The following is a 24,455-nucleotide window of genomic DNA, read 5'->3' on the forward strand; positions in this document are numbered from 1 at the left end:
AACATCACTGCTTAAAGAGGAACTCCAGTGAAAATAATTTAATATAAAAAGGTGCTTAATTTTTACAATAATTATGTATACATGATTTAGTCAGAGTTTGCTCATTGTAAAATCTTTCCTCTCCCAGATTCACATTCTGACATGTATTACATGGTGACATTGTTACTGTGGGCAGATTATGTAGCTGTTCTGGCTTTAACAGACAGCTATCAACAGCCATTTCCTGTGTGTGTCATTGTTACATTGTGGCAGTTTGCCCAGAGTACCGTACGGTACCAGAGCCTCTTGTGGGAGGGGTTTCAGCACAAAATCAGTCATACAGCGCCCCCTGATGGTCTGTTTGTGAAAATCATTATATTTTTCATGTAAAAGTGGGTATCAGCTACTGATTGGGATAAAGTTCAATTCTTGGTCGGAGTTTCTCTTTAAATTTGCCATCTTTTTACTGCCTGTACTACAGTACTGCACGTGACAGCAACATAAAACATAAAGTAATGTATAGCACGTTTTGGAGAAATTAACATTTTATATTTATGTATTTTCAATTTTAAAATGTTTCGCTATAGCTGCCCCTTAATTGTGAGTTATATGTGAAAGATGAATATGACTACTCATGGGATGTAAAGGTGAAATGGGCCTTAAAATAAACCAAGTAAAGGAAAGTAAAGATTTGATACTTACCTGGGGCTTCCTCCAGCTCCATAAACACGTGCAAGTCCCTCGCTGTCCTCCCACGGTCTGCCGTTCAGCCGCAATCAGCCCCGGTAACTGGCTCAGGCCTCTTGCACGCTACATGCGTTTCCGATTTTTTTATCTGATCCGATTTTTTTATTCCGATTAAAAAACGTACTGCGTGCCGCTACGTTTTTCTTTAAATCGGAAACAAAAATCGGACGTGTAAAAAATCATAATTACATGTAATGTGCAAGAGGCCTCTGTCGGGTCCAGTCTGGGTCTTGTGTGCGTGTGCGGACCTCCCGCGTATGTGCAGAAGACCCGGACTGACATGACTGAGCATATTACCGGAGCTGACCGCGGCTGAACGGCAGACCGCGGGAGGATGGCGAGGGACTCAGATGTGTTTATGGGGCAGGAGGAAGCCCCAGGTAAGTATCAAATATTCAGGTCTCTGGTTTACTTTAATGCCAAAAAATACAGATCTGCAATACAAAAATTACAGTGCATCGCTAATTAATGCAAAACTACTATCAAAACAGAAAGCTGAACTAAGGCTTTAAACAAAGCTAGACTAAACACAATCCAAATTTTAGTGAGAGCGCTCTTTATTCATCTCCTCTAACAAGCGTTGGCTTTTATTGCCAAAGCTGATCATCAAATGGATGCACTCATATTAATAACACTCCTCATATATCTAAACAAGTACACTGTGGTGCATAATTATTTAATATACACTTGTCCTCCAAAGAAGTTAATATTTTATGAAAACACGGCAGGCAACAAAAGATAACATTATTTTCCGGAGACGGATAACGCTAATGAAAATTAATACGATGCATTCCGCTGATGGATAATTAGCCAGTCATGCAATTACGTGCAATGTTTTTATGCAAGAGGAGTCAATGAAATTCTTCAAATTACGAGAGACTTTCGAGAGCCTCCCAGAGGTACAGTCAGGAGAGGGCTGTGTATGCTTCATTGTAGATGTGCGCTACAAACTTTCCACAGTGCCAAGAGACAGGAGCAGCCAAAAGGGCTCAGTAACTGGATGAGGAGCGTCAGTATAGAAAGCAGCGGATAATTTGCACTGTGGGGAATTAAAGCACAGACATCAGTGGAAGGGATAAAATAGGAAATTGTACCATTAAAGTGCTCCGAGCAAGTTAGCAACCAGGGTACACATTTTTTTTATGACCTCTTTATAAGGGAGTTCCTATTGCAGTGTGCCTTTGGGGGGGTTGGGGTGAGCACCATTACTTAAAGGACATTGAGGTGACATGTGACATGAGGCGATAGACGTGTATGTATGTACCTGTACCTTTTTTTTCTTTCTCTGCCTGAAAGAATTAAAAGATCAGGTATGCAAGTGACAGTTTCTGTCTGGGTCGAACTATAGCGTAACCCTCACAGATAAGGAATTACAGCCATTAAACACTTTTGTGGCAGAGAATGGCTTCTGAGAGCAGAAAATCAAGATAAAAAGGGTCAGCAGTTCATAGATTTTAGCTCTGGCATACTTCAATGCATGTGTCATTGAGAAGAAGCCATGAAACAGTTAACACTTAAAAATTAGATTTAAATATAAAATAAAACTGTGGGATAGCTAAAAAAGTCATTTTTAGGAGAAGGAGAATAGATAAAATACAATTGTTTATCTCCTCATTTTTTTTCACCTCAGATGTCCTTTAAAGTGAGTCTCCAACCTAAATTCAAAAGCCAGAAGCCTTCCTGTAAAAGAAAGTTATAGGTACCTGTGTGGCTTTGTGTCTTTAAGCCATCCCGAAGACCCTGCATCACACGACTTCCGTTGCGTGGCCCCGCCTCCCCTCCCTACCCAGAAAAAAACGCCAAGATGTTTACTGCAGTAAACTCCAGTAAACATCATGGCATTTTTGTTTGGAAAGGCGGGGCCACGCGCCGGAAGTCGGGCCATTCTGGGTCTTCAGGACGGCTTCAAGGGACAAAGCCACACAGATAACTATAACTTTCTTTTACAGGAAAGCAGCTAGATTTTAAATTTAGGCTGGAGATTCACTTTAAAGCAAACCTCAAACGAAAATGAACTTTTGAGGTAGTGCATTGTATGTGTAGTACAGCTAAGAAATAGCAAATAAGTAGCATAGAAAAGTGTCTCACATTGTTTTCTAGTACAGGAACAGTTTAAAAAAACTTCATATATCTATGCAAAAGAGCTTCTCTGAGCTATTTGACCCACTGGGCCAAATACAGTCCAGTTTTCTGAAGCATTTTGGCCTTTTTTCCACGGGCAGTTGATAGGCAGTGAAATGCCTCTAAAAAATCTCACAACTGCTTGCTGCTGCCTGGTAACTGCTCACTGCTGCCTAGCAACTGCTTGCTGAGCACACATTTCAACTGCTCATGGAAAAGAGGCCCTAGGGCCCATTTCCACGGGCAGTTGAACTGTGCTTAGCAAGCAGTTACCTGGAAGCAGCAAGCAGTTGCAAGGCAGCAGCAAGCAATTGTGCTCGTGGACAGCCATGAAACAGCAAGAGATAGCTTCAGGTAAGGTTTTACTGCAGGAAAGTTCAAAGGGGCATTCATTCTGCTTTGTTTTATAGCTTAAAATACTGAGTGTGGTTTTAAAACTGCAACTGTGACAGTATGATGCCAAGATATAAAAAAAAGCTATATAACTGAAAATAAATATATGAGACTATTTTCTTTGCTACTAATGTTCTATTCATAATCCGTATTACACATACAATTCATTTATTATATAAGGTATTTTTTTCACGTTAGGTTTGTTTTAACTGCGGGGGCTGCGCCTGTAGCCCACTGTTAGTGTGGTGTGCGACATGAGTGTCCGCAGCGACAGGTAGTTCAAAGATTCCGCCTGTGGAGCACGTTCCCGCAATGCATGCCAGGAGATGTCTTCCGTAGGGATGATCAGTGAGATGCAATCAATATTTCCGAGTTCATGCATGATTATGTTCATTTTTATGCAAATTGATGCTGTTTGAAAATGGACCAATCAGAACCCACCAAGTTTTAAATTGACTGGTCCCTTTTCAAGCTGCATACATTTACATACAAATTTACATATTCATCCATGGAAATATTTGCATCTCATTGATCCTTCCTAGAAGTCCGATGATGTGAGTAAATCTCTATACTCTCCTACGGACTACATCTACCGGCATGCATTGCGGCAGCCAGGAGTGTGCTACACAGGTGGAATCTTTGAACTGCCAGTCACTGTGGATGCTCATGGCGCACTCCACATGGACGGGGGGCTAGAGGAGCAGCCCCCCATAGGTAAGCTATGGCGCTCCCCCCAAACCCAGGACTACAATGGCACACTGCATTAGGAACCTCCTTTATAGGGAGTAGGGATAGTCAATGAGATGCAAATAATTTCAAGTTGTGACAGGATTATGCAAATTTTGTATGAATATGTATACAGCTTGAAAATGGGCCAATCATATTTTACTTCAGCAGGATTTTGTTTTAATTTCAAGCTGTATACATTTGCATACAAAATTTGGATAATGCTACATCAACTCAAAATTATTTGCATCTCATTTACAATCTCTGTTAGGGAGGTTCATTGTAAAAAATAAAAAAGATCGGGTGCACTTTAAAAATAGACCTTTCTCTTTCTTACACATCAGATATTGTAAGTAGTTGAATATAGACCTAGATTTTTTTTCCCCTAAAGCATACCTGAACCGGGAAAAATCGGAGGAGACCCCGAAGACACTGAGGGGCCTCAAAGACTAGGGGGGGCTGGAAGAAACCGCAGGTAAGTAAACATCAATTTTCTTGCCCCAGTTCAGGTTTGCTTTTAAGGACCTCTGTCGTGGAAAAAATGTTATGTTTTGTTAGTACTCTGTACTAGACATGGTCAATGAGATGTAAATCATTCTGAGTTGATGCAAATTACATTTTATGCAAATATATTTACGAGTATAATTCTTGAGAACAGACCAATAAAAAGTCTCTGCTGCGGCATTTAAAGCTACATGCTTTTGCGTAAAAATAGCATAAATTATTGCATGTCATTGACCATCACTACTGTGTACCAAGTGCATAACAGGAGGGGGCGGGGCTAAGGGAGCCTGGATGCAGAATGTGGCAGTAGAGGCGGCAAACATTACCCGTTGTCAGTGGAGCTAGTGACATGTCCTCTTCACTCCTCCCTTCACCCACACTGTAGAGCAGTGATGGCTAACCTTGGCACTCCAGCTGTGGTGAAACTACAAATCCCATGAGGCATTGCAATACTTTGACAGCTCTAAGCATAACTCGGGGAGGCAGAGGCATGATGGGATTTGTAGTTTTGTCACAGCTGGAGTGCCAAGGTTAGCCATCACTGCTGTAGAGTGTAACTCCTTGTGGGGCCTGATGGGCGTTACATGACATACAGAGATGGAAGCCGCAAGGAACTTCACTGTTTGGTGCAGCTGTAGAGAGTAGTGAAGAGGATGAGTGGCTTGTTCTGCTGACAACAGGTTATATATCGTGCTACTGCCGGGGTGGGGGAGGGGTGATTTTATGCTTGTGCATGAGGGGCTCTGCCACAATTTTGATCTGGGGTGGTGGCGGAGGTCGGCAGGGATTTGCAGGCGGCCCAGACAGTTAATTTTTGCTGTGAGGCCCGCCACTATTACCATCATTGTAGCACTTCAGAGGACACTCGGCTTTGTAAAATATCTGCCTGTATTCTGTCAAATCTTTCAGGCAGTTTTTCTGTGTAAAAACTTGAGGGCATGGAAACGGGACTGTACCACTGCCAGGAGGGGTGACTTCAGCTGAGTATAACACTTCTTTTTTTACATTTGAAAGCGATTTTAAACATATACAAATGCTGTCGGGATTACAATGCTTTACAAACTTTCTGCAGCTTTCAAATGTAAAATAAAAAAAGTTGTATAATCAGCTCAAGTCACCCCTACTTCTAGTGGCACAGTCCTATTTATGGAGCATTGAGATTTTACAAACATAAAAGTCTACGTATCCCCTGTTTATGTTGCATGGACAGTAAAGTCCCCTTTATCCAAAACGTAGGCTACCAGAAGTCTCAACTATCCAGCATGCCTGAGGGATAACGAGGACTGTTTTTTTTTTTGGGGGGGGGGGGGGGGGGGTTGGTCAAATTTGAAGGCATTAAAATACCAGCGGTATTGTGTAGCCTTCCTGCAACTCTGGCGTCCGTGCATGAAAGCGGGTGTGCCGCCTGGCCCAATGCGGGTCAGGTCAGGTGACGCCGTCTTGCAGACTCGGAGGATGCCAGAAAGCCTATAGGGGCTGCAGGAAGTCTACAAGACGTTGCTGGCGGCTCGGGGGGGGGGGGAGGGGGCAGAGTTTTGTGCTGTCTCTGCAATCCCCACCGGTGCTGGATACCGGGATCTCTGGTGTATATAGCTGTGTGCTCCAACGTACATCTTGTCAGCATACAGGTGGACTAGCCAAAAGCTTAGTCTTATGTATTTATGTTTTTAAAGTTAGCCAATCAATGGTCTCATCCTGATTCAAGATGTCTTGCTTTGGCAAAGAAAATATTTTACAGAACACAGGCAAATATTTTACACAGCGGAGTGTCCTCTGTGACTGCGACAATGATGCTAATAGTATGCACAGCTAACAGAAACTATGTATTTTTTCACAATAGATCTGCACCTTCCTCCCAGTGCAGAGTTCAGCACAGGGTGTTCAGGGAATCTGTCTGACATAGTTATCTTATCTGCTGCATGTGCCGATCCGCATGGTCTACTCCACATGTCTGTCTCCTTCTCTTGCTGTGCGTAATGTGCTGTCATATAATGGGGAAGATTCACTTACATTCAGTAAAATTAACATGTACAGACAGTATACATAATTTGCACGGATTGCGATATGCACAAACCTATATATATGCTTTTTCCACCCCTAGGCCAACTCCACTTGCATGTGCAGCAGCCAGTGGCGTAACTGAAGAGCTTGGGGCCCCAGTGCGAGTTTTACATGAGGCCCCAAGCACTCTATTGATATGGAATCTCAACCTACCAAGCACAGTTTCAGTGTTAGGGAGGTGTAATAGGAGTAAGGAAACAGTGAGTTCAGGGCTACAATTATTCAGTGCACATTTAGAGGTGATCATTACCAGCATAGAGCAAATGAAAAGCTAATAAGGTGGATGAAGGAGGGCCCCTCTGGTCCAGGGGCCCTGGTGCGGTCACGACCTCTGCATCCCCTATTGCTATGCCACTGGCAGCAGCCCCCCTCCCATTCCATATGCAGCCCCCTCTGTAAAGCTGTACCTGGAAGAGTGATGCTGCTGCACATGGATGTTAGTACAGCTTTATGGACAGCAGCTCCCCTCTTCCCTGTGTTGCTCCCTATTTGCAGCTTCCCTGTTCCATTTGTATCATCCTTTTTCATATGCAGTAGCCCCTCTTCTGTGTCCAACTGTTAAGGCCTTTCTCTACCCACAATGTGATCTTTCAAACAATTTTTTCGCTGCAGACGATTTTTTTCACAATATCTCGTGAACATCATTTAACCCATTAGCACCTTCAATAGAGTTATCTCGTTGGAGATAAGTGCGCTGCTTTTGACCTCAGCCTGCAGAACTTGTTGTGCTGTAAATTCTTGGGGTGCTTTGAGCTCTCTCTACTAGAGGAAAACATGGAAACTGAAAGAAGAAGTCCTCTGTTATTGTCTCACACTGCTCCCTAGTGACAAGTGACCATAAATACACATGACAGCAGTCTTAATGAGAAGAAATGTAACAAATAAGAAATAAAAAAAATGTGCTAAAATAAATAGGCCTGGAGCACTTGCAAGCCTCTAAATAAATTGGCTGCTAAAGGGTTAACAAAAATTGTTGGACAGGAGGGTTAACAAGGGTTACATATTTACATAGCTAGTTTGGTTGAAAAAAAAACATTAGTCCATCAAGTCCAACCAGAAAAATAAAAAAATAAAACACCATCCTCATCCTGCACATATCCCAGTTGATCCAGGGGAAGGAAAAGAAAAAACCTTACAAGGCCTGGGCCAATTAGCCTTAAAAGGGAGAAATTCCTTCCTGACTCCAGATGGCAGTCAGATAAATCCCTGGATCAACTCTTCTGAGAATTACCTAAAAATGATAGCCGTGGATGCCCTTCAATGCAAGGAAAGCATCCAAGCCCTCTTTAAATGCACATATAGAGTTTGCCATAACTACTTCCCAGATGTTCCAGATTTTAACCTCTCTCACTGTGAAGGACCCCTTTCTAAATAGATGGCAAAGACTTTTTTCCTCCACCTACAGATCATGTTCCCTTGTCCATCGTACAACTCTAGGGGAAAAAAGCTCATCTGCCAAGCATTTATATTGCACTCTGATGTATTTATACATGTTAATCAGGTCACCTCTCAGTCGCCTTTTTTTTCCCAAGCTAAATAAGCTCAGTTTGTCCAACCTTTCTTGGTAAGTGAGAGCTTCCATCCCTCTGATTAATTTAGTTGCCTGTCTTTGCACCAGAAGGTCAATGTCCTGTGGTGCCCAAAACTGTATTCCATACTCCAGATGTGGCCTCACAAGTGATTTATACAGAGGGAGTAGTATACCAGCAGCTCGAGATATTATTTCCCTTTTTATGCATCCCAGAATTTTATATGCTTTAGCTACCACTGCTTGGCATTGTATATGATTACCTAACTTGCTATCAACTAGTATTCCTAAGTCCTTCTCCAAGTCTGATGTTCCCAGCTGTTTGCCATTTATTTTATATGATGATCTACCATTGGTACGTTCAAGGTGCATGGCTTAACAAGGGTTAACGAAAACTGGATCGACAAGAGAATCGGCGTTACTGGGGTTTAGTAGATCCATCCTGCGGATCACGCGCATTATCATCCGCCTCAGCCAACTTAAAGGATACCCGAGGTGACATGATGAGATAGACATGTGTGTGTACAGTGCCTAGCACACAAATAACTATGCTGTGTTCCTTTTTTTCTTTCTCTGCCTGAAAGAGTTAAACATCAGGTATGTAATTGGCAGTTCCTGTCTTAGTCAGGACTGGGTCAGACTACAGTGTGACCCTCACTGATAGGAAATTACAACTATAAAACACTTCTCTAGCAGAAAATGGCTTCTGAGAGCAGAAAATAGATAAAAAGGTTCAATAGTTCATAGAGTTTAGCTCTGGCATACTTCAATGAAGAGGTCATTGAGCAAAAACAATAAAATAGTAAAAACTTAAAAAGTGGATTTAAATCTAAAATAGTAAAAAAACTTAAAAAGTGGATTTTAATCTAAAATAAAACTGTGGAATATCTAAAAAAAAAAAGTCATTTTTAGGAGGAAGATTGATACAATTGTTTATTTCAGTAGCATATTATTTTCACCTCGGGTGTTCCTTAAGTCATGCGTGTGTACGAGGCTTTACAGTTAGGGCTCTTACACAGTGGGACGTTGCGTTGCAGGGGACGGTAAGGTCACATAACGTTCCCCTAACGCAACGCATGGTGGTGCTAAAGGTGGACGCTACATAGAGCCGCGTTATGCGGCTCTTGGTGTGCCGATTTCGTTCGATAGAACCGGCAATGATTCATATGAATCATTGCTAGCAGGCAGAAACCAAGAATGATTCATATGAATCATTGCTAGCAGGCAGAGAACCGAGAATGATTCATATGAATCATTGCTAGCAGGCAGAGAGCCGAGAATGATTCATATAAATCATTGCTAGCAGGCAGAGAACCGAGAATGATTCTTATGAATCATTGCTAGCAGGCAGAGAATGATTCATATGAATCATTGCTAGCAGGCAGAGAATGATTCATATGAATCATTGCTAGCAGGCAGAGAATGATTCATATGAATTATTGCTAGCAGGCAGAAAACCGAGAATGATTCATATGAATCATTGCTAGCAGGCAGAGAATGATTCATATGAATCATTGCTAGCAGGCAGAGAATGATTCATATGAATCATTGCTAGCAGGCAGAGAATGATTCATATGAATCATTGCTAGCAGGCAGAGAGCTCGGCATTGCAGTGCAGTGAATATTAATTAGCCATGTGGCTAGGCAAAATAGCGGACTCTCCCCTCCTCCTCTCCTGCACACAAAAAACAATAAAACAACATTACTGAGCATGTGCAAACAGTCTAACGCGGCTAAAACCGCGTATAACGCACAGCATGCTGTAATGCAACATGGGCACTGTGAACAGCCCATTGATTTTTCATTACTGTGAGTTGGGCTGCGTTACAGGCTGCTCTAACCTGCGCCTGTAACGTCCCACTGTGATAGCAGCCTTAAAGGGAAGGTCCAAGCAAAAAAAAAAAATGAGTTTCACTTACCTGGGGCTTCTACCAGCCCCATGCAGCCATCCTGTGCCCTCGTAGTCACTCACTGCAGCTCCAGTCCTCCGCTGGCAGCTTTCCGACCTTGGAGGTCGGCGGGCCGCATTGCATACGTTTTTACGTATTACCACTAGTGCAGGAACATTAACACATACGTTTTTACGCATTACTGGTTCAATGCGTAAAATGTACGCATTGAAAAAGTAACGCGTAAAAATGTATGTGTTAATGTTCTTGCACTAGCGGGAATGCGTAAAAACTTACACAATGCGTCCCGCCGACCTCCGAGGTCAGAAAGCTGCCAGCGGGAGACTGGAGCAGCAGTGAGTGACTACGAGGGCACAGAATGGCTGCATGGGGCTGGTAGAAGCCCCAGGTAAGTGAAACTCATTTTTTTATTTTGCTTGGACCTTCCCTTTAAAATGAAAAATTAGTAAGCTTTGTGAATTAACCCCAATGTCCCATGTTTTATTTTTCACCTGGAGCTGCTGATAGTCATGGTTTTTCGGTATTTTCCATCTTTGCTGCATGTGAAGCAGAGGCGCGATACGTTGCGATTTTATAGCATTTTCTGATGGAAAACAAATCCAAGCATCCCTGCTAGCTGCAGAGAGCATAATGAGCGGCGGCATTAATAGTCATTTTGGGACGAATTTGTGATCCATCAAAGCCCGAGAAGGTAAAAACAGGTCCCATAAAACTCCAATGATTTAACTGCCTTGGGAGAGAAACCTCGGGCTAAAGCGGTTAGAATAAAATTCTGTTTAATTAGCGCAGAGACTGCATGCTATAAATATTCCGGTGAGCGGCAGGAAGCCACCTACACCTAAATAAAACCCGTACCCAGCGCAGCGACAAGATCTGCGATACTCATCCGTCTTGCTGAGTCTGATACGGTTCACTGCGAGCAACGACCTTACGCCGAGGCGGCCACGAGTGACAGTTGTTCTGGATGTCGTGCTTTTTTCCTCTTCTCTGTCAGAGAAGAATAGACAGCAACCAATGGCAAGACGATGTCTTCATCTTTCTTTTTTTGAATTCCCTTTTTTTCCCCCAAAAGAGCCACAGGGAGGCTTCTGGGAAGCAGATGATGATGCAGTTTCTCGGTTTTCTCACTTTTCCATAACCATCCTTTTTACGCTTTTGTTTAATGGGTGCCGCAGCACTCTTGTGAGGAGCGGGACCACTAAATGGAAATTCTAATGTTGCTGGAAAAAACAAAAAAAAACAAAGACTTTATAATAGATCAGTGCTGCCCTAGTTTTCTTTTACAGTTTAAAGCGGATCTGAAATCTTAACTTCCTCTGTGCCCAAAAACATAAGCAATGCCATAATAACTGTAAAAAAACAACAACATTTCTTTGTTACAGCTGATACAAATCCTGCAATACATCTGCAGTGTGCTTACTTCCTGCTTCGATGGAAACAGACATAGGGTTACCATCCTGTGTTTACAAATTAGCTGCTCTGCCGAGGCAGCCAACTGGGACAGAGGAGAGATCAAATTACAGTGGTGATTAGTCACAGATGAAGAGGAATTAGACAGGCTAATCTCTCTAATACATACAGGGTGCATTACTGTGTATGTGCAGCCATAATCATGCAGGTGCAATGCGGTTCTGCTTGTTCTTGTTTCGGCCTATGGGGAGCTTGGCTACACAGCATGCTCTCTCTCACACACTTAAAGTGGATCTGAGATGAACTTTTACTCATTGCATAATTGTGTTCTTTACCTATTGTTTATAGGGCATTCATCAAGCCAAATACTTTTTTGTTTTTGTTTTAATACTCTAATTCCCTATAAACTAAATAAGCCACGCCCACAGGTTTTCAGAGAGCCAAGGCACTTTCATAAGTAGCAAGGGCTCATGGGAGCTCAATCTGGGCAGGAGGAGGAGGAGGAGAGTTTTCAGAGGCAGAGGGAAGGAGGGAGGATTAGGTTTTTTTGCTCAAGATGGAGATAAGCTTGCCTCTGTGTAATGTTTACAAACAACATGGCTCCTGTCATTGTATCACAGGAAGAAATAATCATATTCTATTTTAGCTGTTTGCAGCTAGACTTGCTGTGTAAACTATCTAAACTTTAAAGAGAATCTGTATTGTTAAAATCGCACAAAAGTAAACATACCAGTGCGTTAGGGGACATCTCCTATTCCCCTCTGTCACAATTTCGCCGCTCCTCGACGCATTAAAGTGGTTAAAAACAGTTTTTAAAAGTTTGTTTATAAACTAACAAAATGGCCACCAAAACAGGAAGTAGGTTGATGTACAGTATGTCCACACATAGAAAATACATCCATACACAAGCAGGCTGTATACAGCTTTTCTTTTTAATCTCAAGAGATCATTTGTGTGTTTCTTTCCCCCTGCAGCTATCTTCCACTGAAGTGTCAGGCTGTTTCTTCCTGCAGAGTGCAGACAGCTCTGCCTGTATGTAATTCCTCAGTATGTGAAAGCCCAGCCAGCTCAGAGGACGATTTATCCAGCTTGTAAAAGATAAGAGAGAAGAGAGAAGCTGCTCTAATCTAAATAATACACAGGCAGTGTGCATAGAGGGGCCTGGAAGGGGGAGTTCATAGCAGAACCACAACACTGAAGAACTTGGCAGCCTTCCAGACACAGGCCGACAAGTCTGACAGGGGAAAGATACATTGATTTATTAGAGACTGTGATAGTAGAAATTGCTGCAGTAAGCCAGAACACATTAGAATAGCTTTTGGAACTTGTAGGATGATAAAAAACAGGATGCAATTTTTGTTACGGAGTCTCTTTAAATAAGATACAGTATATAGACAAGTTACTTGTTATAGTTAGTTTTTCATCTCGGATCCACTTTAAGCTTCCTCAGGGATTCCCTTCTGTGGCGGGCATGCAAAAACAGAGGTACCACTTTTGGCACTTGTAATGTATTAAGCGTGGGGGGAGGGGGGTCCTGTGCAAGGAGCAAAGCAGCAGCATACTTTACCTTACTTTCAGTGGAGCAAGAAGTCCTCACTCCCCTCTTCACTGTAGCTGCTGTACAGTCTGTTTCCTTGCAGCTGCTGTCTGTGTATGTCATGTGACATGCATCAAGAATCACAAGGAGATAGACCAGGTCTGGACAAACTATGGCCCGCAGGCCAGATTCCACCTTCAGCCGCTATGAAGCCGACCTGGTTATATAGGGGGGGTTTCCACTCCTCTTCCCTTCTCCCTCCCACTGGCTGTTCAAAAAACCGTGCAGCGCACAAACAGGGGAGGGACATACCCAATCTCACTCTCCAGCGTTGATGTCCATGGCAACAGTGGCATCACGTGACCTGCCGTCAGTACGTACCACCTTGCCACATGATGCTGCCGTCACCATGGAGATCATCGCTGGAAAGTTTGACTAGATGAGTTCCAATCCAGTCTCCCCCTGCACATGCTTTTTCTGGAAGGAGGAAGGGAGAGAGACGGAGATTGTTGCTGCGGGCCGGATTCTAGAGGAATTCAAGCCGATTAAAGAAAAGTTTATCCTGTGATAGACTGTACAGTGAATAAAGGAATGAGGACCCCTCACCCCGCTGTATGATGTTGCTGCTGCTCTTCACCTTGCCACAGGACCAGATCCCTGGAGCCCCGGCTCCCATGATGGTGGGGCTTGCAGGTGCTGTTGTTACACCACTGTAGGTACTTTGAAACCTGCCTAAAAGGGCTGTATGGGCTTCTCCAGGGTTTCAGATACAGATATATGAAGATTTCATTTAGGCCGGTTTCACACTGCAAACCGGTGGTGCGGCGTGCCTGCTGCACCGCCAAAAACAGGCCTTCGGGGAATACCACATTACCATGCAGTACTCCCCATCTGGCCAAGCAGGAAGTGATGCTTGCTTGCTTTCACTTCCTGCTTCGTGGTAGGCGGAAGTGCACATAAGCGTAATGTAAAAATACGCTTCCACGCATGCGCGCCGAAACGTTGCGTTGGAAAGTTTTTAAAAAATCCCTGCGTCACTATAGACTAACGTGACTTCCGGGTCAATGCAGATCGCCGCAAGTGGCGGCAGAAGCCGCGCGGTAACGTAGTTCTGGACCAGCGTCAGATCGAGGACTTCCAGTGGACCGTACCGCGACACAGGTAATGTGAATCACCCCATAGGTTTGCTCTGGATTGTGGTAGCAGTGCATCAGTTAGACGCACCGCACCGCCCCAGTGTGAAAGGCCTGTAAGGTTTTCTTTTTTGTTTATGCAGGTAAAGAATGTCTACATAAAAAGTATGCATTTGTGATTAGTTTGCATTTCACATAGTAGTAATTTTGCACTAAAATTTGGAACTATGATGCAAAATCCTCATTGTGAAATTTCAGACTATTGCAAAATTAATTTTGGATGTAATCGTAATTAAGATCCGTAATTTCGCAGTGACGTGTCATTTCACAAAAATATGACTTTCCTATGCCCATAGACTTTAGTGTATTTATGCAAAAATGTGTTTTGTAATATGCAAAAATTTGTTTGCTTATGCCTAATAGATGTCAATGCATTTGTGCAAAATTACGTAAAAATATGCAAAATCAACACTACCCACAAAATCGCTATCACAGTCAGAATTATCAATGCAAAAATAACACAAAAATTCACAAAAACCAAAATTACTCATTTTGATCAACACTACTGTTTGTTGCAGTATATTGAGATGATCACGAACGTGTAAAACATTTGCAGAATACAGTGTATATAAGCAGAGTCAGCTCCTTATAAAACGTCTGAAGAACAAACTTAGCATTTCAAAAGCTTGCATTTTCCAGTCTATAAATCTTGCCAATAAATGGTATCACCCTAAGCGAAACTTGTTCCTTTGAATCAGTAACTGAATTAACCATTCTCCCAACAACACACACTCTAGTTCTATAATAATCTTTATGAGATTTATTCTGTTTGCAGCGGGAAGCCAAAGACTAAAGACGTGGGTGAGCTTCACTCCCAAAAATGTAACTCTAGAACAGGTTTTAACAAAGAGGAGACATTTGCGGCAGGATGAAGAAGAAAAAGGACCTTACAATCTGTACTCTAAAATTCTTACAATACGAAGCATACCATTCTATTCATTATGTTCTCCTGGGCCCCTCTGTGCTGTTTCTGACACTCCCTGCTGCAATCCTGGCTTGTAATTGCCGGTTTTGGCAGTGTTTACAAATAAAAGACATGGCCTCTAACCAGCATGTGATAGGCTGAGAGTAGCTCAGTCTGTGACTCACACAGAGCCTGCAAGGGGTGTGGAGAAGGTGTGTATAGCTTCTATCCTATCACAAGCAGGGCTGCACATTCCTGCCTGAGTGCCTGAGCCCGACAAAGCCGTCAGAGGAATGAAGATTAGATCATATAACAGAGATAATAAAGCCACTGTGCAACTAGGAAAGACTGCAATAATCCAGACCACACTAGATCAGGCATAGGAACTTATAGGATAGAAGAAATAAGGCTGAACATTTTGTTACAGAGTCTCTTTAAAGGAAACATCCGAGGATAAAAAAAATGATCTACTTACCTGGAACCTCCATCAGCCCCTGGCAGCTGATCTGTCTCTCGCCGCAGCTCCGGGGTCCCCTCTGTTGCAGATGCCGACCTCGCCTGGTCTGCATCTTCTTTACCTGCGCAAGCGGTGGCCGGGCCGCTCGCGGTCACAGTAGCCTCTGCACAGGCCAGTAGCTCAAGGCCACATAAGCGCAAGCAGGTGCAGAAGATGCCGATCTGGACCCTGGAGCTGCGGTGAGCGGCAGATCGGCTACAAGGGGCTGGAGGAAGCCCCAGGTAATTAGATCCCCCCCCCCCCCGGACATTCCCTTTAAAGAGAACCCAAAGTTTAAATAAGCTGATGAGATTAACAATTGTATTTCTCCTCCTACTCCTTTTTTAGGTATCCAATGGCTTTATTCTATATTTATCCATTTGACCAATGAGGGTTTTTTTCCCCTTTAGAACCAGAGCAATTTTCACTTTTCAGGCTAGGTGCACACATACCATAGCGTGAAAGGCTGCATTTTATGTTGTGTTTTATTTTAATGTTTTGTGCGTTTTGTCTGCATTTTTGCTGCGTTTGCGTTATCGTTTTCTATCGCAGATGCGTTTTACAAGCATTTTTTGTGCGTTTTAATGCACTTGCAGTTTGCATATACAAAATGCATATGCGTTTTGTATGCATTTGTATGCGTTTTTATTTTGCGTTTTATGCAAATCACTAGGAAGACAACAGGAAGCGGAAATATATCATAAAACAATGTTATTTTCCAAAAACGCATAGAAAAACGCATGTAAAATGCATACCATTGTGTTTCCATTGACTTTCATTATATGCTTTTTTGCTGTGTTTTTAAAGATTATGCAACAAAACCAGCATTTTTGAAAACGCACGCATCAAAAACGGATATGCGTTTTTGATATGCGTTTTTTCCTGAGGCCCATAGACGTCCATTAGCGGCAAAAAACGCAGTGTTTTACGCAACGCTAGCGTTTCTGCTATGTGTGCACCTAGCCTAAGCATTCCTCCCTTTCTTTCGCCAATAACATTATCACTACCAAAGACAATTAAATGATCTATAGCTTTTTTCACCACTAATTAGGGTTTCCTTAGGTGGTCTATTATGCTAATAATTATTTTATTCTAAATCCATTTTAATGGGAATAATAAGAAAAAAATGAAAAAAATAATAATTTTACTCAGTTTTCGCCATTGTAGTTTTAACCACTTTACCCCCGCGCGTACGTATTTCTCCGCCCCTTTTTCCATCCTTTAAAAACCAGGGACGGAGAAACACGTACTTTCCGCGTTCCCGACGCTGCCCGCGCTCCCGCTCGTAAACACGCCGCCCGCCGCTAGTAAACACGCCGCCGCCCGCTCGCCCAGAGATCAATGAACGGGAAAATCCATTCCCGTTCGTTGATCTAAGCCCCGCAATGATCAGCTGCTCTCCTATGGGCAGCGCGATCATTGTGAGAAAAAACTCACGTGTCCAGCCTCCTTATTCTTCCTCCAAGCTTCCGGAAGGAAGCTTGGAGGTCGCATTAAAACAAAAAGTTACTGTGGCCATCTTGTGGCCAAATAGTAAACTACACCCTACACATTTTTCACATACAAATAAATGACTTTTACACATAAAATTAACTCATTACCTCCCACACTCCCCATTTTTTTTTTTTTTGTAATTAAAAAAAAAATAAAAAATTTACAATTAAAAAAAATACATAAATAGTTACCTTAGGGACTGAACTTTTTAAATATTTATGTCAAGAAGGTATAGCACTGTTACTTTATAAACTATGGGCTTGTAATTAGGGATGGACGCAAAACTGAAAAAAATGCACCTTTATTTCCAAATAAAATATTGGCGCCAAACATTGTGATAGGGACATAATTTAAATGGTTTTATAACCGGGACAAAAGGGCAAATACGTTTCATGGGTTTTAATTACAGTAGCATGCATTATTTAAAAACTATAATGGCCGAAAACTGAAAAATAATTATTTTTTTCCCCACATTTTTCCTATTTTCCCATTAAAACACATTTAGAAAAAAATAATTCTTGGCATAATGTCCCACCTAAAGAAAGCCTAATTGGTGGCGAAAAAAACAAGATATAGTTCATTTCATTGCTATAAGTAATAATAAAGTTATAGACGAATGAATGGAAGGAGCGCTGAAAGGTGAAAATTGCTCTGGTGCTCAGGGGGTAAAACCCCTCAGTGGTGAAGTGGTTAAAATTAAACATTCAGCTGTGGATAAAACTCACACAATTTACTGCCCATTTTTCCTGGTTATTGCAACATTTAAAATATATCCCTTGTACAATGTATGGTGCCAATATTTTATTTGGAAATAAAGGTGCAATGCAGTCTACAAAGTAGACTGAATGCTGAGTTGAATATTGAGTGTCCCATAGTTAACAGGAAATATTGAGCTTTTTCTATCTCTCCCTTGCCCTCAGAAGTTGTATTCTGCCATTAAAACTTTGATGGCTGTAATTTTCTTATCAGTGAGGTTTACCGTATTCCTGACAAAGTACCAACAAGACAGAAGCTGTCACTTGCTTACCTGAAAACTAACTCTTTCAGGCAGCAAAATAAAAAAAAAACAATAAAAACAGCCGGGTTATTAATATGTTTTGCACTGTACACACACATGTTTATCTCATCATGTCACATGTCGCCTCGGGTACACTTTAAATCGCAACTCCACTTTTTCCACCAAAATAACGAAACAAAAAAACTTATAACACATACTGTATGTGATGCACAAACCATATTCAAATTTAAAGGAAACTCGTATGGAACCTCCAGCTTCATTCTCTCTTTTTTTTTTAAATGCGACTTATCTGTCAGTCATGCTGATCTTCTAGCCATATAGACTTTACACATCCAGTATGCGCATCAGGTCAACCAACTTAACTAAACCTGAGATGATGGGATCAAAAGGATTTTTACTTACATAGGGCTTCTTCCAGCCCTGTGTAGTCTGTCCTGTCCCTCAATGTCCATCCAGTCAAAACCACTGTGTTGCTGTCCAGCGGGAGCACGGGTCACTGTGCATGTGCTGGCATGTCAAGAACCATGCTCTATTTCAATTAAATAAATAGAAACTGTACGACAGGGCGGTGGAGTCGAGGAGGTTGAGCAATTTTTGGGTACCTGGAGTTGGAGTCGGTGGTTTCGTAAACTAAGGAGTCAGATTCGGATGATTTTTGCACCAACTCCTCAGCCCTGGTAAATATTAGACTAAGGAGCCAGTCGGAGCATGTTGGGTACCTGGAGTCGGAGGTTTTATATACTGAGGAGTCAGAGTCGGGTGATTTTTGTACCGACTCCACAGCCCTACAATACAAAAACAAAAAGTTGTACTGACATGCTACTCAGATGCGAGCACTGGGGGAATTTTTCTTTTTAATTCATCCAAAACACACTATTATTGCTGCACTCAATGAGAAGTGTGTTTAATAAAGAGGAACTTTAGCAAAAAGGGGAAAAAAATAAATCAATACTTTGCAAAGTGAGACGTTACATATTAGAAGAGAGATCAATAAATGATTAATATTCGCCAGGTAATTTGTTCATATTGTTTGATCCACAATGAGCCTCCATGTCATTATCATCTTTACTACTGGCAGACAAGAAAGAAAACCAACAATACCAACTGCCATTATTCATAACCACACCCACTAAAAATTCAATAGGCTAAAAAATTTTTTTTCATAAATATACATATGCACAGAGAGAGATACTGGTTGCTTGTCAGTTGTTAACAGTCATTTTTTCCCACAATGCAACAAGGCTCACAGACAGGAAACTGTCAGGACCTAGGTCCTGACATCACAATCTGGGAGGGGTTTCACCACAAAATCAGCCATACAAACCCCCCTGATGATCTGGATTCTGCTATCTTATAGTGAGACGTGTGTTTATTGCATGATCATACACGCTTATCGCACCATGTTACGTGTCATTTCAGGTGCCTTTCAAAAGATGAATTAAATAACTTGTGAAAGCCATTCAGAAATAAAACTCACGTTTCTGTGCCTAGCTTTCTTATGCTGTACTGTGGGATAGCTGGTCCTTTAATGCGGAGAAGCAGCAAAATGACGCTAGGCCTTTGTCTGGCAGCCTCTGATTGAGCTTGTGAGGTTTTCCCACTTATCCGCCAGTGTGAGGGGAGATGCTGTCAGGAAGGATTATGTCAGATCACAGCTGTCACCTGCGCTTTGCGGCGAGGCCGCCTGCTATAACCTCCTTACAGTAGAACTGTGTTCAAGAAGGCATGCAGGCGCTAGCATTGCTTAGCTGAAGGTAATACTTCATTTCTGTAGAATCCTTCTGATTTGAATAGTAATATTAATAACAATATTGTAATAGTAATGTTTTCTATAGAAAGCCTAAATAAAACAAAACAAAAACACTTTCTTCTAAAAAAGAAAGGTCTCAGTTGGGGTTTGTATAACAATTCAATTTTTTTCCTGCTGGGTGGCATAAAAAAGTAGACGGGTAAGGCACGAAGGAAGAATGCAGGGCCAGTGCTTCTCTGCACAACTTAGCTTACAGCATAGTAGGAGGATGAGGAGGCAAGCTGATGACAGCCGGGTGCTCACTAAAATTAGCCGGGCGGAGCACCCGGTTAATAGAGCCTGGGAGGAAACACTGCCATTGAAGCATAAATTCAAGCATGTTCCTCACTTCATTTTGATCTCTGAGTCTTGCAGTTTAGTGGTCAAATTATATTATAAAATACTGAAAGGGAAACTGTAGTGAAAATAACGCGTTTTTCCAAAAAGTTGTCTCTGTCCAAATATCCATGGACCTAACTGTACGTGTGTGCATGCATGTGTATGTGTGCATGTTGTCAATCCATGCATGTGTTTGCATGTATTGTGTGTGTGCTCGGTGCTCATAACATTTTCAATCATTGAGCTTTGATAGTGTGGGTTAGTAATGGTAACGCTAAGAAGTGGTAAACTTGTATTTTAGGACGGACGCAAAATCATTGATACCACTACACTGAATTATTGACTGGAGGCTAATTTTAAGTTAATGTCAGGATACTTACAGTAAGTCTAAAGGTGGCCACACACGATCCAATTTTTTAAATATCTGTTCAATGGAAGAATAGTAATCCATTTTTTTGACTGATTGTAACAATTCAAAAATCTGACAACATGTACCACACACCTATGTTCAGTTCTTCCCCAATCATGAATAAAATAATTGAAAGTTCAGAAAAAAATTGATTGGAACTGTACATCAAGTAATTGACAATCCATCACACACCACACAATTCTTGATAAAGTTGGCCTGAAATTTCCAACATGTCCAATCTCCAAAAAACGAGAAAAAAAAATGGAAATTCGAACGGATTTATCTATCAAAAATAAAGAAAAGCTCTTGATTTTTTTGGGACAACCAATCGAAATTATCGAAGTGGTGAAAATTTGGATCTTTTAATTGTATGGTGTGTGGCCACCTTAAGAATTCTAAATGTAGGTAACTGTGGTCAAAATGAAATGAATGTTGTTTTTCTGGTCTGCAGATACAGCACGTTACCCAGACCCATGACTCAGCAGTTGTCCAGTCCTGATTTTTCAGGTCATGTGGATGAAAAGCCAGAGCAGGCCACCAGTATCGGGCAGATTAAGCCGGAGTTGTACAAACAACGCTCAGCCGACGCAGAGATGAAGAAACTGGAGGCCACCAGCTGTGGTCGCATCAGCTTCATCCTGCGGTATACCTACAACACAGAACAATTGGTGGTAAAGATACTTAAGGCTTTGGAACTACCAGCAAAGGACGCCAATGGGTTCTCAGACCCGTACGTGAAGATGTACCTACTGCCTGATCGAAAGAAAAAATTTCAAACTAAAGTTCACCGCAAGACTCTTAATCCAATCTTTAATGAGACATTCCATTTTAATGTGCCCTTTAATGAGCTTAACACCCGCAAATTGCACTTCAGCATTTATGACTTTGACCGATTCTCCCGGCATGACCTCATTGGCCAGGTGGTGTTAGATAATTTGCTGGAATTCACGAATCCTACGGAAGAAGCTCCCATCTGGAGAGACATCTTGGAAGCCAGCTCTGTAAGTGTGTAATGGGATCATTGGGGACTATATAACGTGGGCTATTTCTATTCTTTGCACAGTCTAGAGTGCTGAGCTAGGATGTATTTTCCTCTGTCTCTATACTTTCATACATTCATAGTCAGACAGTGTAGCTTGAAACAAGAAGCAGAACAGAGAGCCCCACCTTATCTTCTGTGCTATCACCTTCTGCTGCCCGTGCTTCAGATGGGAATAATGGTCTTATTGTAATTTTATTTATTTTTCTCCTTCAATTTCAAGAAAATAAAAAACAATCACAAAAATGGGTTTTGAGAATTTTTAGAAATTAAAATACGCTGAAGGCAATATATTGCCCTCATTTCACAGAATAGTAGAACTAGTGAATATTTTAAATTAAAGGGGTCAATACCAAAGTCTTTTTCACATTGAAAATGCTATTTTTGATTTAGAGAAAGTTTCGTGAAAAATATTTTTCTTTTTGTGTCTATATTTTTACCACTAAAAATCATGATAACGCAGAAAATAGTATTTTTACTGTGACTATTTTTACCGGAAAAATTTATATTTTAATTGATATTCATGAAAATCGCAAAAAAAATGATGGAATGTTCAGTCAAAAAACGAATTTAACATTATTTTAATTTAACATTTTATTTAATTCTAAAAGAATATTGGCGTTTTTGCTCCTTACTGGTCAGTACTAGAAAGGAATGGGGCTGGCATGGTCACTGCTTGCTGGAAAGGGCTCTTAATGGTGGCCTACTGTCTTTCACTCCTTTTGACTGATAATGGTCAAATTAAGATCATTTTGAAAGAGTTCATGCAATTGATTTACAAAACTTGGGCCATATGCAATTGCATTTTTCTCCTAAGTTTTCTCCTAGGAGATAATTTTTCATCTTCTGTTTAAAACAGCACTCTGCAATTGAAAAAGTACTATAAAGTATGTGAAAAACTACTGCCAACATTATCCTGAGTATTTCTTGCTGGCTGGTGGCTTAAAAGGCATTGTATTGTCAAGGTGTGAAAATATCAACTTGGAGAAAACTTAGGAGAAAAAAGTGAATTGCATATGGCCTCTTGTGTTATAAAGTATCTCTCATCTGTTTTTCCCATGATATTTTTTATTCAGTATTTACAGAGCTGGCATCTTCTGCAACACTTTGGGAAACCTATAGGGCTCGATCCAATTCACGTTTCTCCTGTTTTCTCCTGGGTGATATTTACACATCGTATCAATGAAATGCCTTTTAAGCCATCAACAAGCAAGAAAATAATTTTGAAAGTATTTTTCACCTACTTTTTACTGCGTTTTCAATTGGAAAGTGCTAAAAATTTGGATGAAAAATGAGGAAAAAATGGAATTAGATCAGGCCCATAGTCTTGTCATTAATTGTCCGTCAGTGGGGTTCACTATACAACAGAATACTCAGATAGCTCATGGTGACCCAGAACCAATAGGAAACCACAGTTGCTCACTTAAAGGACCAATGTCATGAAAAATTGTAAAATTTAAAAAACATACATAGAAAATGTACATTTGCATAAATTAATTGATATACTATACTAAAGAGAAAAACATATTGCCTAATTATGTTGTTTATTGGGACACAGTCTAATTTTTGTGTTTGTGGTGACACACTACATAAATATTTTGACTATTACACTGATTCACTATGTTACGTGGGTATTCACTCTGCCTAAAGGTGTTGTTTGTGAGGACGTGCTGCCTAATTTTGGTGTTAGGGGAATATGCTGCTTAATTATGTTGATTGAAGATGACATGCTGCCTAATTGTTGTCTGAGGGATGTTCCTGGTTAACTATAATAAACGTTTCTACAAGTGACTTTTGTGGAAAAAGTACGTACCATGTTTATTTTTTAACATCATCTGTTTTATTACATCACATGCTGCTCCTCTTCCTTTCCTTCTCCTTAGTATAGTACATGCTGTTCCTCCCCCCTTCCCTTCTCCATTGTGCTCCTCTTCCTTTCCTTTTTTCATAGTAGGCTCAAACGTTCCATTGATGATGTCATCTCTCCTCTGCTGAGTACCCAGCGTCCTTTCCTTGGTAACAGCGGCATCTCTTGTCACATGATGGCGCTGTTACCAAGGAGAGGACGTTGGGCGTGCTGCAGAGGAGAGATGACATCATCAAAAAAAGTCAAAATTGGTGAGTCTTCTGCTGTTATTAACATTGGGGCACTCATCTGCAAAGGGAGGGAGAAAAGCGGATGCACTTACAGCGGCCATCGAGCTGACCTATCACGAATGTGGGGGTGTGTCAATCGCACTAAGCGCCCTCACAGTGCTGCACCCGGGGACATATTTCCCCTCTGTCCCCCCAGCTACGCCACTGTAGTTAGCTCTTTATGACAGTAGCGCCTTTGTCTGATATAAAACTCTGGGTAAATTGGATTTATAACTGTAGCAGGTTGTGTGGAATCATCTGACATCTCTATCCTTCTGTCTTGGAACTGTTTACTTCCAAACTAATACATAAATGAGTCTTTCTGGCATTGCCGTCCAGGCATTCTCCAGCCCTGTTTTTCTGTTTATCCATTAACTTCATCTTCCTGGGTGGCCACAGTCCAATCAATTCTCTAATCAAAATATCCTTTATTAGGAAGCATGGCGATTTGTCATGCTGGTCAGTGCGCACAGTGTGGTCACGCGCTGCTGCTGTTACTGTAGAGACGCCCTGGGCACAGGTGTACAAGAAAGCAGTAAGGGAATGGATTACATTTTTAACATATTATCTTGTCTACCATGTTTCATACTGAAAGATAAAATCCTTTCTTTTTGTTCTGTTTTGGAACATGTGAAATAATGGATTTTAATAGGTTTTTTTTGCCACTCATACACCTTCTGCTTGCCTTGTTTCATAAGCAGAGAAAGGGAATCACTTTGCTT

The 24,455-nt window shown here is 41.4% G+C and overlaps 1 protein-coding gene across 7 annotated transcripts in view; it reads left to right on the forward strand.

Annotated features, from left to right (window-relative positions):
• Positions 1-24,455, forward strand: part of SYT3 (synaptotagmin 3) — a 404,209-nt gene that overhangs the window by 258,742 nt on the left and 121,012 nt on the right. For 6 of the 7 annotated variants that reach the window (XM_068241413.1, XM_068241419.1, XM_068241415.1 and 3 more), the window contains 2 exons: positions 4,358-4,441; positions 21,010-21,559. In XM_068241413.1, the coding sequence (XP_068097514.1) occupies positions 4,358-4,441; positions 21,010-21,559 (634 nt within the window). The remainder of the gene's footprint in view (positions 1-4,357; positions 4,442-21,009; positions 21,560-24,455) is intronic. The other variant, XM_068241420.1, reaches the window with a different exon arrangement.

Source organism: Hyperolius riggenbachi, chromosome 6, assembly GCF_040937935.1.
Source record: "Hyperolius riggenbachi isolate aHypRig1 chromosome 6, aHypRig1.pri, whole genome shotgun sequence".
Classification (NCBI taxonomy): Eukaryota; Metazoa; Chordata; class Amphibia; order Anura; family Hyperoliidae; genus Hyperolius; species Hyperolius riggenbachi.